At 50.4% G+C, this 16,097-nt stretch overlaps 2 protein-coding genes across 2 annotated transcripts in view; both read right to left on the reverse strand.

Annotated features, from left to right (window-relative positions):
* Nucleotides 1–16,097, reverse strand: part of LOC310920762 (olfactory receptor 14J1-like) — a gene marked incomplete at its 3' end in the record, with an annotated part of 1,005,486 nt that overhangs the window by 926,898 nt on the left and 62,491 nt on the right. The window lies entirely within an intron of this gene.
* LOC310920836 (olfactory receptor 14A16-like) lies at nt 2,419–3,351 on the reverse strand (the record flags this gene model as incomplete). Its single annotated transcript, XM_083880882.1, has 1 exon — nt 2,419–3,351. The coding sequence occupies one exon, from the start codon at nt 3,349–3,351 to the stop codon at nt 2,419–2,421; it is 933 nt and encodes a 310-aa protein (XP_083737008.1).

The following is a 16,097-nucleotide window of genomic DNA, read 5'->3' on the forward strand; positions in this document are numbered from 1 at the left end:
CAAAAATACTATGCTGGAACAGTCTCTCCAATTCTACAAGGAGGGAACTGTTTAAACTCAAGCACTGAGTGTCACAGCAAATGCCATCCTTGTTGCCTCCCAGGTTTGGGACTGTTTAAGCCCAAACACCAGGTGTTACAGCAAATACCATCTGCCGTAACCAGAAGTACACACACCCCACAGTCACAGTGGGGAGAGGTGCCTCTTTACAAAGGAATAAAATATTCACACAGCATGCAGTGCTATGCAACATTTTAGGCATTCGCCCTGTTAGCATTGAAACACATATGATTATACGCAGGTGCTTTATTGAAGAGCTCTGGGAATCAGGGGTAAGGATACAGACCCAAATCTGACTCCCACATGGATTCGGAATGGATGTGTTTTTATACCCTTTCATTACATAACTATATCTGTTAATTATTAAACTCATATTGTTCTATTGTATACATTGATCTTATCCAAGCATGAATTTAGTAAATATGGTTTCTCATGAAGTTGAAAAGAACCCAGTCCTGCTGTGGTCACCAACTGATTTGCATAAAATCGATAAGATCATGGACAAAAGACTCTCTAACTAGTTAAAGGTAGAAAGTGATGTGCTTTATTCAACATCAGGCAGCACAAGAGTAGCCTCCTAAAGGTGTGTGCACCAATCACAAAGCTCTAGCTCTCTATTTATTTACAAAAATCTTCCATATTCATTCAATTACTCAAAATGCCAATATATATGCATAATCCTAGCATTGCCTCTCCCTGCTTCATGTTATAATGAGCCTAAAGTCCTTTATGCCTGCGCAATTCTCTAAAAATTGGGTCAGTGGACCTTGAAATGGGTCAATGGTCTTGAAGGATGAAGTCAGAGATGTCTTCCTCAAGGTGACCTTTGTACCTTCATCTTGTTGGCAGGCTACGTGACCTCTTGGGCATAGTCCAAACTCTCCTGCTGGGTTCAAATAGTTCCTGTGTCCAGGTGCAGTCATGGTTTCCTTCACTATCACAATGGTCCATCTATCTTATTTCCTTCTAGAAACACAACTAAAATGAGCAAGTAATAGATTACCTATGCTCTAGCTTAAGCATCTAATAATTATTAACTCTTCTACTTCATCTCTACTCTTCTACTTAAATCCTAATCAATATAAATTGCTTCTATCCCTTAGCTAAAATCTTAACTCTTTAAGTTCTTAAGGCACTGCAGGACCCTGCAGACAATTCCTGAAGCACTTGGAGGATGATCTGGATCCCCAAGGGACGTTCCCATGGTGCCAATTCAGGAACTGAAATGGGGAGTGGAGCCAGAGAGGAAAGAGCAACAAGGGATGGGTTTTTCCAATCGAGGGGGCAAGGATGGGTAGTAGGAAGAAATCTGGGGAAGAGAGGAGGAAAGAAAGCAAATGTAGAGCAAAGTAAATAACCTGAGTGGTTTCCCTCCTGTCCCCCAGGCCTTCCTGGCCCCAGGGGCTGATGGCATTTGTGCTCCCTCGGGTTCAGCTCCACACAACAACAACATGGGGGTGCTCAGGCCTGCTCTGGGCACTGCAAACAGGGGCTCCTGAGCCAGTGCTGCCCTGTCTGTGCCTGCAAGGATCCTGCACCTGTGTGAGCTGGGGGAGAGGCCAGGGCTGCAGAGGGGGGATGTTGTTGGCAGGTGCATGAGGACACTCTGGGACACTGCCCTGGGGTGTCCAGTGCAGTGGGGATGGATCAGCCCCTGCTCTGCTGCTCCTTCCCATCTCCCCCAGAGACCTTGCAGAGCCCCAGCCATGCTGTTTGTCCCCAGCCTGCCCAGGGCCACCCTGGGGCTGCTCACGGGGCTTTTCTGTGCTGAGCATTGGCCTGGGCGTGTTCTGGAGAGAGCCTGGGCAAGGAGCCTGGAGCCCCCAGGCCCTGCCCTGAGGCGTCAGCGCTGCCCCAGCAGTGCCCATGGCCTGTCCCTGCTGCAGCCCCGGCACTGCCACCCCCAGCCCTGTGCCCGGCCCCGAGAGCCCTCAGGCCCTACAGCAACACCAGGGCCAGGAGGGCAGCAGGGCAGGGCCACGGGAGCAGCACTGGCAACACCAAGGGCTGCTGCTCCTGGGCACAGCTGCTGTGCCAGCCCTGATCTGCCCCCAGCTCTGCACCCAGACATTGCTGCTGCAGCTCCAGAGAAGGGAATAAAAAAGGGATCTCTGTTGTAAAGTGTGCTCAGAGATCCTTTAGTCCATTTAAAGCCACTGAGAGCACAGCCCCTCTTTGACATAGTCTGGGGTCACAGCAAAGGTGGAGAGAAACAAAACAAGGAAGGACACAAACAATGGCCTTGCTTTGTGGACAATATTGAACAACTAAAACAAAACAAAACCCTGACAGCCAAACCACCAAGGGATATCAAAGACTACTTTTATTACAAGTGATTTGCAGAAATTCGCAACCAAGTTATTGTTTCTGAGATCGTCCAGTAATCAGTGTCCACACTGCAGCCTTGAGCTCCTGGTTCCTCAGGCTGTAGATCAGGGGGTTCAGGGCTGGAGGCACCACTGAGTACAGAACTGACAGGGCCAGATCCAGGGATGGGGAGGAGATGGAGGGAGGCTTCAGGTGGGCAAATGCGCCAGTGCTGAGGAACAGGGAGACCACAGCCAGGTGAGGCAGGCAGGTGGAAAAGGCTTTGTGCCTTCCCTGCTCAGAGGGGATCCTCAGCACAGCCCTGAAGATCTGCACATAGGAGAAAACAATGAACACAAAACAGCAAAAAGCTAAACAGATACTAACAGCAAGAAGCCCAAGTTCCCTGAGTTTAGAGTGTGAGCAGGAGAGCTTGAGGATATGTGGGATTTCACAGAAGAACTGGCCCAGGGCATTACCATGGCACAAGGGCAGGGAAAATGTATTGGCTGTGTGCATGAGACCATGGAGAAAGGCACTGGCCCAGGCAGCTGCTGCCATGTGGACACAAGCTCTGCTGCCCAGGAGGGTCCCGTAGTGCAGGAGTTTGCAGATGGACACGTAGCGGTCGTAGCACATGATGGTCAGGAGATAATACTCTGATCCCAGGAAGAAGAAAATCAGAAAGACCTGTGCAGCACATCCTGTGTAGGAGATGTTCCTGGTGTCCCAGAGGGAATTGTGCATGGCTTTGGGGACAGTGGTGAGGATGGAGCCTAGGTCGGTGAGGGCCAGGTTGAGCAGGAAGAAGAACATGGGGCTGTGCAGGTGGTGGCCGCAGGCCACGGCGCTGATGACGAGGCCGTTGCCCAGGAGGGCAGCCAGGGAGATGCCCAGGAAGAGGCAGAAGTGCAGGAGCTGCAGCTGCCTCGTGTCTGCCAATGGCAGCAGGAGGAAGTGGCTGATGGAGCTGCTGTTGGACATTTTCAGTGTCTGGACATCCCAACCTGCAGAAGGAGGAAAGACAGTGACAGAAAAGTCAAAGCCCTTCCTCACAGACCATTTCCGTCCACATCACACCTCTCCCTTGTGTATGTCTGGGAGAACTTCCTTCACCTTGGTTGCTGGAGCTGTGATTGCTGCTGGCCAATGTTCAGTGAGGAGCCAGACCTCGACCTGCAGGACACCTAGGAGTCAGTCCTGAGCCCCAGTCAGTGCAGGGGAACAGTGAGGGCAGGGACCTGTCCTGGTGTTTGAACTTGGACAAAAAATATATTCCTAAGGCACAGGAGCTGCCAGGGCAAAGGGATGGGGATTGTAGGAGGCAGAACGAGAGATTCTGCTGAGCCATGGGAGAACAGAGTCCAGTGAGGCAGGAGGATTGTCTGAGCCTTAGTGCAGACTGAGGGGAGCGGCTCTGTCCCTGTGACTTCTTCCCAGCTGCTCTGGGAACCTTTCTGGGAACCTGGACTTGCACCTTTCTGAGCTCCTCTACCTGGAATGTGTGTTACCCTGGAAAGCCAGAAGACACTGCTGAGAGCAGAGGGATCCCTGGCACACAAAGTGCCTCCTGCCTTTCTCAGTCAGGGAGAGTCAGCTCATTCCCAGCCTGCCCTGCCCAGAGCTCCCTGGGACAGAGGGAGCTGGGACACGCCATTGCTGTGCTCAGCCTGCACAGGAGGAGCCCAAGGGCTGGGCCTGAGCCTGCAGCTGGAACTGCCATTCCCAGAGAGCCCCTCAGCAATGCCAGGAGCACCTGGGCAAGGCAAGGAGAGAGAGAGAACCAGGCCCAGAGGAAAAGCCTTTCCCTGCCCAGCCCTGCACAGCCCCTGCCAGGCAGCAGCAGTGCAGGACAGTGACCCTGAGGCCCTGGTCAGCAGGGAATGGGCACATGGCAGGAGAGATGCCCTTCATCTCTGGGGCTGCTCTGCCACCCCAGGAGGGGACTGAGGGCCCCGAGCCCCGGGGCTGAGGGCTGTGCTGGCTGGGAGGGGACACAGGAGCTGTGCTGCTCAGGGCAGTGTGTGCCCTGCAGGGCAGTGCTGGCAGGTGCCACATGTCCCCTGCAGCAGGGCTTCCCTCAGCACTGCCTCCCTCCCTCCCTGCCCACGGCTCTGCTGCTGGAGCTGTCCCAGCCTGAGCTGTTCCTGTGGGCCCGGGCTCCTTCCCTGCCAGTGCTGCCAGAGCCCAGCCCAGCCCCTGGGCCAATTCTGCCCTGCAGTTGCTGGGGGCTGCAGGGATTAAAGAACAGCTCCCCCAGGCCTGGGCACCATGGAAAGGTGATGCTGGATGGATCTGGAGGCTGGCGAGATGGAGGCACTTGCTGAGGCTCCCAGGAATCCTCAGAAGTATGAGACTCTCAATCCTGCTCTACCCTGCACAGCTGAGTTTCCCTTGCCAAGGTGAGCCAGGGACAAGTGGGAGCACAGATTCAGCAAAGGAAAGACTTGAGCAGGAAACTCCTGCCCTGAATGTGCTCATGAAAAGCCCCTGAGAAATGACCTGGGCATGACCTGGAGCTCTCAGCAGTCCTGGCACACACAGCACCCTCTCCACAGCAGCAGGACCTGCCCTGGCAGGAGTCACTCCTTGCACACACAGCTCCCCTCCAAAATCCATGGGAGCTCCCAGGCAGGCTGAGAGCTGCCCCTGGCAGGTGGCAGATGCCCTGGCCTGGCCAAGAGCCCTCAGGGCTGCGGCACCTGCTCTGCACCACAGCCCTGGGCAGCCCTGGCTGCAGCCCCAGCCTCAGCCCCTGCAGCCGTCCCTGGCAGCAGGAGCCGTCCTGCCCTGTCCCTCTGACGGTGCCCAGGGCAGCCCCGCTCTGGAGCACATCCTCCCCCAAAGCAGAAAGGGCAGCAGAGCCATCCTTACAGTGATGTCAGTCCTGTCCTGGGTCAGCTTTAGAAGATCCCTGCAGCCAGAGACTTACTGTGTCAGAACTGGTGAAGATTTCTCCATGAATAATCTTAAAATTGTCCTTCCAGTTGCTTTAAGCCTCTGTCTGCTTCTCTGCTCTCAGGTACCTGCAGGCAGTGCCCTCTGCCCTGCTGGGGTTGGAGAGGAGCTGCTCCTCAGGAGGAATGTCTTTTTGAAGCTGTTCTTGGTTGCCAGGATCTGCCTCTGTGCCAGGAGCTCAGCCCAGCTCATCAGCACAGACACAGAACAAAGACTTTAATGAGACTCTTGGGGCTTTGGTATTGTTTACTGTGGTGTCAACCCCTGAGAGTGTTTTAAAAAACTTTTGAAGAACTCTTTAGAGAACTTCTCAAAAAGTATTCCTAGTGAGACTGACACTCCAGGGTCTCCTGAAGTTTAATGGGCCCCACTGAGAAACATGACTGAGAGAGTGTCCCCAGGTTCCAGTTACAGCAGAACACTGCAGGCAGTGATGACAGGTGGGGAAAAACAAGGCAAAGGTGTCTCTGATGATGAGCAAACCTGGATGTGTTTCAGGAATGCAAAGGGCCAAGACCTGCACCCCAGCCCCTGCCAAGGCACATCCTGTCCCTCCCTCAGTGCTCAGGGCTCTTCCCAGGCCACTGGGATGTGGGGATGTGCAATGCCAAGGGCAGCACCATGGGGCGGCCCCTGCCAGGCTGCTGAGCAGGGCCAAGGAGGCAATGAGGCCCCAGGGCTGCAAGGGTCACTTGTCTCCTGCTCATGGCTCAGGCCCAGGCCCAGCAGCCATGGCCCAAGTGCTGCAGGAGTTGGCTGTGTCAGGGCCTTGCAGCTGCTGCCCATCCCTGTGCCCTGTGCAGCCCAGGCTGTCCTACGGTGTCCATGCCCTGCACCTCTGTCCCTGCAGGCTGTCGTCATCCCCCGGCTGCCCCACCTGGCTGGGCCCTTCCTTTGCTGACAGTTCTGCCTCCTGCCTGCCTCTGCCTGCGCACACAGAGCCTTGGGCTGCCCCACACTCCTTCTGGGGGATGTGTTGCACCACAGCTCTGCACTGGGAAAGAAATTCCTTCCTCTCTCTTCCCTGTCTGGACCTCTCCACGTGTCCTTGATATTAATTCTTTCTTTCTCTGGCTGTTCTCTCATATGTCAAAAGGATCCACCATCTCTTAAACCACCCTTCAATCCCTCTCAGGGGTCTCCTATTCTGTCCTCAGTCTCCACTCTACTGAGCACAGAGCTCCTTTGTCCCTATACAGTGGTCATATGCTTGAGGCCTCCAAACCCCACCTTGGTGAGATCTCTGGGCCCTTTCCAAGGTCTTGGCAAATGAAAACATCATCCTCATAGTCTAAGAATATCTCCAGTGGCCATAGACAGTCTGACCTGTCTATCCTGGTTACTCTTGTCTTGGGGCAATTTTTTGATTTACAGAATTTGGGAGACAAAATTCTAATTTTGGCCACAGCCTCTGCACAGGAATGCCGATTCTTTATCATAGGATGGAAGGCAGAGCCCCATTGTTTCAGGGGCAAATGAGAGGTGACCACCAGAGGCCAAGGCCATTCATTGCTGACAGGTTTATTTCTGAGAGATACCCTTGCATGTATGCATTTTTTTCAGGAAAGTATCAGTTTTGGCAATGGGTATTTTAAAAGATGTCAAATTCTTTTCCATAGGAATGAAAGCATGGAGCCCCAGTGTTCCATGGGAAGATGAGAAGCAGCCCTTGACATTCCAAGATCAGCTGGACCTGTCAGGTGGCCCCTGGAAGGCCAAACCAGCCAGGCCTGTTCCATCTTTCCTTGGTTCAGTGGGGCCCCACAGTGTCCCAATGGCCCCTTGGTTCCATGAGGCTCTGAGGTGTCACAATGTCCCTTAGTTACACGTGGCCAGGAAGGGTTTTAATGGTCTCCATGGTCCCACAAGGCCCCAAAGTGTCACCATGGCCCCCCTTGGTTCCATGAGTTCCCACAGAGTCACAATGGTCTCCATAGGGAGGAACCAACCAAGCCCCCGTGTCACAGGGGCAGATGAGGGGCAGTCACCAGAGGCCAAGGGCAGCCAGATTAGACTGTGCTGGCAGATTTTGTCTGGGACCTATCCCTGGATATAGGGAATTTTAGAGGCAGAATACCAATTTTGGACATTAACACCTGGAGGAGAAGGACGGTTCTTTTCCATAGGAAGGAAAGCACAGAACACTGATGTTTCAGGGGCAGATGAAAGGCGGCCACCAGAGGCCAAGGCCAGCCAGACCTCTCTGCCCTGGCAGATTTTGTCTGAAAGCAACCCTTGGATATTGGGAATTTTGGAGGTGGAATCCCACATTTGGCCATTTCTGTGTTGATAAGTAGGATGGTTCTTTTCCACTGGAAGGAAAGCACAGAGCCCAAGTGTTTCAAAGGCAGAAGAGGAGAGAGGTGGATCCTGGGAAGCCAAGACAGCCAGATCTATTTGTCCTGGCAGCTTTTGCCTGGGAGGAATTCTTGGACATACAGAACTTAAGAAGAGGAATCTCAATTTTGACTATGGACACCCTGACAAGACGGACGGTTCTTTTCCATTGGAAGGAAAGCACTGAGCCTCAGTATTTCAAAAGCAGGTGAGAGGCAGCCCCCAAGAGGCCAAATGCAGCCAGACTTGTCTGTCGTGGCAGCTTTCACTTGGGAGCAATCCTTGGATTGTGCAGAGTTTTGGAGGTGGAATCCCAGTTTCAGCCATGGGCGCCTGGTGGAAATAGATGGTTTTATCTGTAGGAAGGAAAAGCACAAAGTCCAAGTATTCTGGAAGAAGATGACAGGTGGCCACCCTTAGGCCAGGCCAGCCAGACTTGTCTCCCCGGCACTTTTTGTTGCCTTTTTGGGGCAATTTTTGGACATAGGGAATTTTAGAGGTGGAATCTCAATTTTAGACATAGCTGCCTGGACAGGAAGAGTTCTTTTCATTAGGAAGGAAAGCAGAGAGCCTCAGGGTTTCAAAGGCAGATGAGAATCAACTCTTTGGAAGCCAAGGCCAGCCAGACTTGTCTCTCCTGGCAGCTTTGGTCTGGGAGCTATCCTTGGATATAGGGAATTCTGGAGGAGGATTCCCAACTTTGGCCATGGGAACCTGGACATGAAAGGTGCTTTTTTTCCTGTAGGAAAGAAAAGCACATGGTCCCAGTGTTTCAAAGGCAGATGAGAGGTGGCCCTTGGGTGGCCAAACCAGCCAAATCTGTCTCCCCTGGTAGATTTCATCTTACAATCAAACAATCTTCTCATATAAGGAAATTTGGAGGAGGAATCCCAGTTTCGGCCACAGGGCCTGGGAGAAGGACAGTTCTTTCCCACAGGAAGGAGAGCACAGAGCCCCAGGGCTTCAGGGGCAGATGAGCACCAGCCCTCAACATGCCAGGCTCAGCCAGACCTGTCCAGCAGCCCCCAGGAGGCCAAACCAGCCAGGCCTGTTCCATGTTCCCTTGGTTCCATAGGGCCCCTGAGTTTCACAATGGTCCCCCTGATTCCATGAGGCCCCACAGTGTCCCCATGGCCCCTTGGTTCTGTGAGGTTCTGTACTGTCAGCAATGCTCTCCTTGGTTCTGCAGTGTCACAGTGGCCACACAAAGGCCCAGGGGCTTAAAAGGCAGAACATGAGCCCAGCCCATGGTGTGGACCCTCCTTCTCCTGGGGTTTGTGTCTCACCCACGCTGGCTCCATGGAGTTGGTAGCTATATGTGTGTTTTTCTTTATCTCTTCTGTCTTTCTGTCTCCATCTTTCATTTTTCTGCTTCTAATTTTTTTTTTTACCTGGAATGTTTTTGGGGAACTTAACATTTTAAAGGTTAAAGGTTTCCAGGTAAAATGGGCTAAGATAATGAAGCTACTGTTACAAGAAGAGTTTTATGTTGAATTGGCTGTTTTATTGAATGCTTTGCCAAAGTTCCTTGACTTTCTGTATTTTGCCACTAAAGTTTTGTGTCGTTTTCACCTCTTAGCTCAGTTGGTTAAAGCATGGTGCTGATATCACTGAGGTTGTGGGTTCAATCCTTCTATGGGCCATTCACTTCAGAGTTGGATTTGATGGTCCTTGAGGATCTCTAGCAACTAAGAATATTCTGTGCATCTGTTCATCCTGAGAATATATGGTTGGCATTTCTCCTGTGCACCAAACTTGACTAAAGGAACCTTTGGTTACCCCCATTATTTCAGTGTTCTGGGGTGTTACAGCCCCACAGGCTGACAATGACCTCTTGTTTCCATGAGGCCCTGCTGTGTCACCCTGGCCCTTGGTTCCATGAGGATCTGGAGTGTCACACAGCTTGAGGACATTTGTCCTTGCTGCCCCTGCCATCCCAGTGCCCCACCAAGAGCCCCGAGCCACCCGCGAGGGACAGGCCCTGCTGTCCCAGCCCTGGGCTCAGCCCTTGGCCTTTCTGCTGCCTCCAACCAGCCCAGGCCTTGCTCAGCATTGCAGTTCCCTGCTCACAGCCTTGGCCTCCCTGCAATCCTGCCCTCAAGGATCTGCTCTCACCAGTCCCTGGGGAGCCTTTGGCACTCCCTGCCCTCCCTGGGGCCCAGGGATGCTCCAAGGGACTTGGACTTTTGCTTCTGACTCCTTGAGCAGCTTCTTCAGCCTTCTCTAAGTGCCTGGGGCTCCCGGACTCAGCCCCAAATCCAGTGTGGGGCTGATTAAAATAAAGAAAACACTCAGAATCCGCTTGTTCTCCATTTGTCTTCAAGTCTGCAGGGTGTGTGCAGTTGCTTGGAGTCAGTTTGGCGTTCTCTTGAGGAGGAAGATTTCAAAATGCATGTCATGACTCTTTCTTTTTTTAATCAAGCATTTTTTCACAATCCAGTTCAGAGAAGAGGTGATTTCACAAGTGATCTTGATGCTGAGTGTCTCTTTAGCAGGTCAGGGCACAGAGAACAATGAGCCCCTTGCAGGCTGACCCTGTTTGGACAACCTGCTCCTCACCCCAACCTCACCATGTCTGACATCGCCCACCTGGGACTGACATCCCTGTGCCTGCATCAGAACCTTGTCCCCTGAGATCTCAGCTGGGTGTCCCAGCCCATTGCACCATGTGCCACCTGCTCTCCTCAGGGCTCTGCCTGCACACAGGCCCAGGAGAAGTTTTCCTGTTTGTGAGGAAAGAATGGAAAGGGCTGAGCAGGTTTCCTACACAATATACCCCACTCAGGACCCACATGCTCAGTACAGGCTGCCTTGATTGATGTCACCTTTGTACAAGGGACAGTGTGACCAGAAATGATCTCTGTAAGCAGAATTCTCTGGGTCTTTCAGCTGAATTCTCTGTCCCTGTCCTGGATCTCTGTTGCAGATGGAAGCTGCTGGTGCCATCCTCACCTCTAACTCCTCTTTTGAATGCAAACAGATGTTCCCAGGTGTGTAAAGGAAGCTCTGCTCAGTGTTTTTACAAAGCTTTTCCTCATGGAACCAAGGAGATCCTTGAGACACTGCAGGGCCTTGTGTAACCAAGGGTCCATTGTGACACAGTGGGGGCTCATGGAATCAAGGAGACAATTGTGACACTACAGAACCTATGTAAACAAGTCTCCATTGTGGCAATCATGGAATCAAGGAGACAATTGTGACACAGTGAGGCCACGTGGAACCAATGGTCCATTGTTACACTGCAGATTCAAGAAGAACATGGTGACACCAGGGAACCTCATGGAACCAAGGGTCCTTTGTGGCACAGCAGGGCCTCGTTGGAGCCCAGGGGACCATTGTGACAAAGCAGGGCCCAATGGAACCATGGAGACCATTGTGACACTAAGGAAACTCATGGAACCACGGTGACCATTGGGATGCTATGGAACCTCATTGATCCAAGGGTCCATTGGGACATTGTGGTGCCTCATGGAATCAAACATTGGGAAACTTGGAGGCCTAATGGAACAAGGATTTCTATTGTTGTGACACTGCAGAACCTCATGGAATCAAGGTGACCGTGTTACACTCCAGAAGCTCATGAAACCAAGGGGCCATTGTGACATTGCAGAACCAAGGAAACTGTTGTTGACAGTACAAAAGCTCATGGAATGAAAAGTCTACTGTGACAGGATGGAACCTCCTGTACCCAAGGGTCCACTGTGACTCTGTAGGGCCTCCTGGAGTAGAGGGTCCATTGTGACACAGTGGGGCCTTGTGGAACCAAGGAGCCTTTGTGGTACTCCAGATCCTCATGGAACCAAGGGTGCATTGAGACACAGCAGGGCCTTTTTGGCACCAAAGAAACCACTGCTAAAAGCAGGGGAACTCATAGAACCCGGGAGTCCATTGGTACCATATAAAACCCATGGAACCAAGGGGCCATTGTGACACTTTGGGCCACATGGAACCAATGGCCCATTATGACAATGAGATGCAAGGAGACCATGGTGACACTATGGAACCTCATGGATCCAAGGGACCATTGTGACACTCAAGAACTTCATGGAACCCAGGGGCCATTGTGACATATCAGGGCCTCATTGGAACAAAGGAACCATTGTTGACTGTGCAGAAACTCATGAAACCAAGGGGCCGTGGTGACAGAGCAGGGCCACATGGAACCAAAAGAGCAGTGGCATTTAGGAACCTGATGTGCGTTGGGTTTTCTTTCCTTTTCTTCCTTTTTCTTTCTTTTTTACTTATAGTTTTTTTTCATATTGAGTTGCTAAGGTGCACTGATGACTGGGTGCTTGAAATGGGGGGAGGTGGCCCGGCTACAGGGAAGGAGGGTGTCTGGTGTCACCCTTCTGCATTTTGGGAGTTTCTCTCAGAGGGACATACATGCCACAGGATGAGAGGCAGGTAAAGGACAGGGGCTGGGGCAGTTGGGGGTTCTCACTCACTCTCGGCTTTGGGAAGAGGTGGGTCAAGCTGCTGCTTGGGGAAAGGAATTTCACCCCCACTGCTACAACCCAGCTGGGAGCTGCCTTTCTCCTGCTGCTGGGCCCTGCACCTCCTGCCCTGCTGGGACGTCCCGCAGTCCCAGCTATCACCACAGAGTGTCTGATACATCTCGTCCAGCGCCCCATGATTTCTGCTCATCCCTGCCCTTCCAGCCTGCTGCTCCCCAGAGTCCTGCCAGGGCCCTGGGATCAGCAGCCCCAGGGGTTTGTGCAGCAAGGCCTCTCTTCCATCCCTCCCGGCTGGGACAAAGCCGCCATTCCCGCGCGCTCCCTGAGCCCGCGCCACAGCGCCCCCTGCAGCCGCAGGGGAATCATCGCACCTGCCCCGCCCACCGGGAGCCACCAGCGCCCCTGCTGGCTGTGACCGGAACTGCACCAAAGGGGAAACTGCCCGCGGCCGAGAAGGGCTCACTGGGGGCCTGGGTCTGTTTGTTGTTAATGCCACAGTTATTGTTGTTTGCTTGCCTTGTTAGACATGCTAGTAAAGAACTGCTATTCCTTTTCTCTTTTTTTTTTTTTTTTTTTTTTTTTTTTTTTTTTTTTTTTTTTTTTTTTTTCCTGAGACCCCCTCCTAATTTCAAAATTAAAATGATTCCAAGGGAGGGGGTTTACATTCTCTATTCCAAGGGAGGCTCCTGCCTTCCCTAGCAGACACCTGTCTTTCAAACCAAGGCTGAACCTCATGGAACCAAGGGGTCATGATGACCCTGCAGAAACAAGGAGACAATTGTTGACACTATGGAAGCTGACAGGATCAATCAGCCATTATGACACTCAAAAGCCTCATTGGACCAGGGAGACAATGGTGACATTACAGAACCTCATGGAACTAGGGGTTTATTGTGACACTCTGGGGTCCCATGGAACCAACTGTCCATTGTGACTCTGTGGATCCAAGGAGATCATAGTGACACTACAGAAGCTCATGGGTCCAAGGGTCCATTGTGACACAGCAAGAGCTTCTGGAAACAAAGAGATCATGGTGACACTGCAGAAGCTCATGGAACCAAGGAGCCCTTGTGACACAGGATGTCCACATAAAGGCAAGGGGGCGCTGAGACCCTGTGGCCTCAATGGAAAAAAGGACATGGGTGATAGTACAGATGCTCATGGAAACTATGGGATATTGTGACACTGCAGGGCCTCATGGAACCAAGGAGCCATTGTGAAACTGTGGGTATTGTGAATGGAAAGAGAGAGCTTAGACAAGTCCTGCCTTTGACTCAGATTTGTGGCAGTAGCTCTGTTTGGAGAGGCCTGCAGCCCAGAATGGTCTTGGTCACAAGTTCTTTATAATGGCAGATTAGGTCTATGACCAAATCAAATATTTATTTGACAAAAATTTAACAGACTAGGTATAACACTGGAATAAAACAAAAAGAACTACTAAAGGTAGTCTAAAGGTACCCATATTACAGCTTGCAAAGAAATAGTATAGATTAGGATTCAATGTAACTTACCATCAAGTTGGTGATGGGGTACACTTAAAATTTTTCTCTCAATTCCCTGGGAAAGTATCCACAGAGTTTGCATCTGAGCTCTTGGGAGAAGTCCCTGCATGTTTCCAGAGTGTGTTTAGGAGGCTTCTACCTCTGTGGAAAATGGTGTAGCTTTTATAGTTGTCAAAGTAGTGCCTTTTCAGTCAGAAATCTCTGGTTGATCTCTTCTAATCTATTCTCACACCCAACTGATTAATGGGAGTTCTACTCCTAGTGCCAGAGGATGTAGCAACTCCCTGGGTCATAACAACTAGCTGGCCAAGGTTGTCTCATCACTTCACATGGGGCAGAGAATGTCTGGAGCTGTCACACCAGCTGCAGATAAGCTCTTCTGTAGTAGGGGGGATGTTATGCCACAGAGGGGCATAATGGAGTCAAGGACACCATTGGTACTGAAACCCACTGGAGAGAAACTTTTAAACACAGTTTTGAGCATTTGAAAGCAGGTGTTCTTTATTACAGCATGCTGGTCACTTGAGTGATCCTTTCACCATTTGAGTGCACTGAGCATTGAATGAACAGAGTTTTTATCACACATGCTGATTACACATTCATGAGCTATCCCCATTTCCTTTGACTTTATTTGACGTAGTTGCACCCCTTATCACAAGTCCTTACATGGTTCTTTGAGCTCTGTCTTCAATGTCTAATGTCCTTTTCAGGTGGCTGTTTCTTGACCCCCCATTTTGAGTAAAGGCAATATCCTTGTTTTGCATAACTTCGGTTTTTTCAGCCTTGCAGAGCTGAGCTGGCATCCTGCTTGCACTTTGAATGACTTCTGTTTGCTGGAGTTACATCCTTTATCTGTTTCTCCAAGGCTGTGCTGTTCTGTTCCATTACCTGACAGTTGTAGGTAGGGAGACAGAAATCATGACTCAAGTCCTCTTCATCATTAGACAAAACAGCCGGTTTTGTTGTTCAAAACCTTCTTATATAGAGTTCAAAACTCTCAGCTCTAGACACTGATTGGTCTGAGTCTTAGTCCTGCTCAACTCCTTGACCAGTGATACCTCTGCTCTCTGGACTGATCATGACTGGCTGAGGTCTCTGCATGAGCTCTCTTATTCACCTGGGGACTTCTAGAACAAGCCAGGTCAGCTGAACTGGACTTGCCATGACCAGATTCATTTTGTCTTAGCTAAAGAGTAGCTGTGACAAATCACCCTTTTCAGTTAAAATTAAAAAAAAAAAAAAGTGCAAAATGCTCTTTGTAATCCTTCTTGCAGGCGTTTTGCAGATAGGATGACACAGTATGGATTTAATTTGAATGAGGCTTTTTACTCAATTTGAACTTAGTTCTCCTAGCCAGCGATGTGCCCATGTACCATTGGAGCTGCAGCATTCACATCTCAGACGTGCTGGGAAAAAAAATCACTAATATCAGGGTCTTTTAGGCTAGCATGTCACAGGCGAATTGCTAAGAAGTTACATGTTACAACTTAACACTAGAAAAGAGTAAATGATTCAACTTAAAACCATTTCAATTAAAACACATCTTTCTGCCTCTGATATCTTCTAAATGTTTGAGTCTTGGAGTTCAACTAAGGTGGTGGGTAAATTGTCTTATTATTGACAATCTTCTGCTTCTGACAAGCTGTTGGCTTGCTAGGTTATGTTGTGAATTGATTTAAAAACATGAAAAAAACCATGAGAGCACCAAAGAGTCTTGAGGGGGGTGTACATCCACATCTCTTCATCCCTTTTCTTGTTTTAGCAACTATAATTGGAACAAAAGATGAATTTTTGAACAAAATTAATAACGTGAAAGTTATAACCGCCTATATGCTTTGCTATTCCTCAGGGTCTGCTATTGCTGAAGGACTCCTTTTCACAAGGAGGACTTGCAGATCCTCTTCCAGATGAGGCTTTTCATGTTTATCTCAAAAGAAAAAGGGTTCAGCTTCTGTAAAGCCAAATCAGTTAGTCCAAGTGACTTGCTCTCATTTTGAGCACAGAAACACCTGAGTTGGTTGCTTTTCCTGCCAGTCAAGGCCATAGCCTGGCCAGAACTAAGACCTAGATGAGGAGGGCTGGATGGAACACTTCTGCCACCAGTCAAAGCCACAGCTTGGCCAGAGCTGAGCCTTAGACTGGGTGGGTGCTGCACCACTGAGAGATGGGACTTCAAAGAGGGGAAGAAAAAGGAATCCAAGCAGGGAGCCTTAAGTCAAAGCTTGAGCAAAAGAGATTGGATTTAGAGCTGAAGTTAAAGTTTATTGAAGTTTAAGCTGAAGTCAGGGTAAAAAGAAATTGAAGTTATTGAAACCACTGAAATCAGATATTATTCTCACAGTACAGCATAATACATTTGTTAAAGCTCAAAATAGGCCACAGCCCTAAACAGTCACAAGATTTTTCTCACAAACTACAGACAGCCTATTGCTTGCATTATTTGGCAGCTTTTACAAAATTCCATAGTTTTAAAGACCTT

The sequence above is a fragment of the Zosterops lateralis genome (genome assembly GCF_965231275.1).
Source record: "Zosterops lateralis genome assembly, chromosome: 31".
Taxonomy (NCBI): Eukaryota; Metazoa; Chordata; class Aves; order Passeriformes; family Zosteropidae; genus Zosterops; species Zosterops lateralis.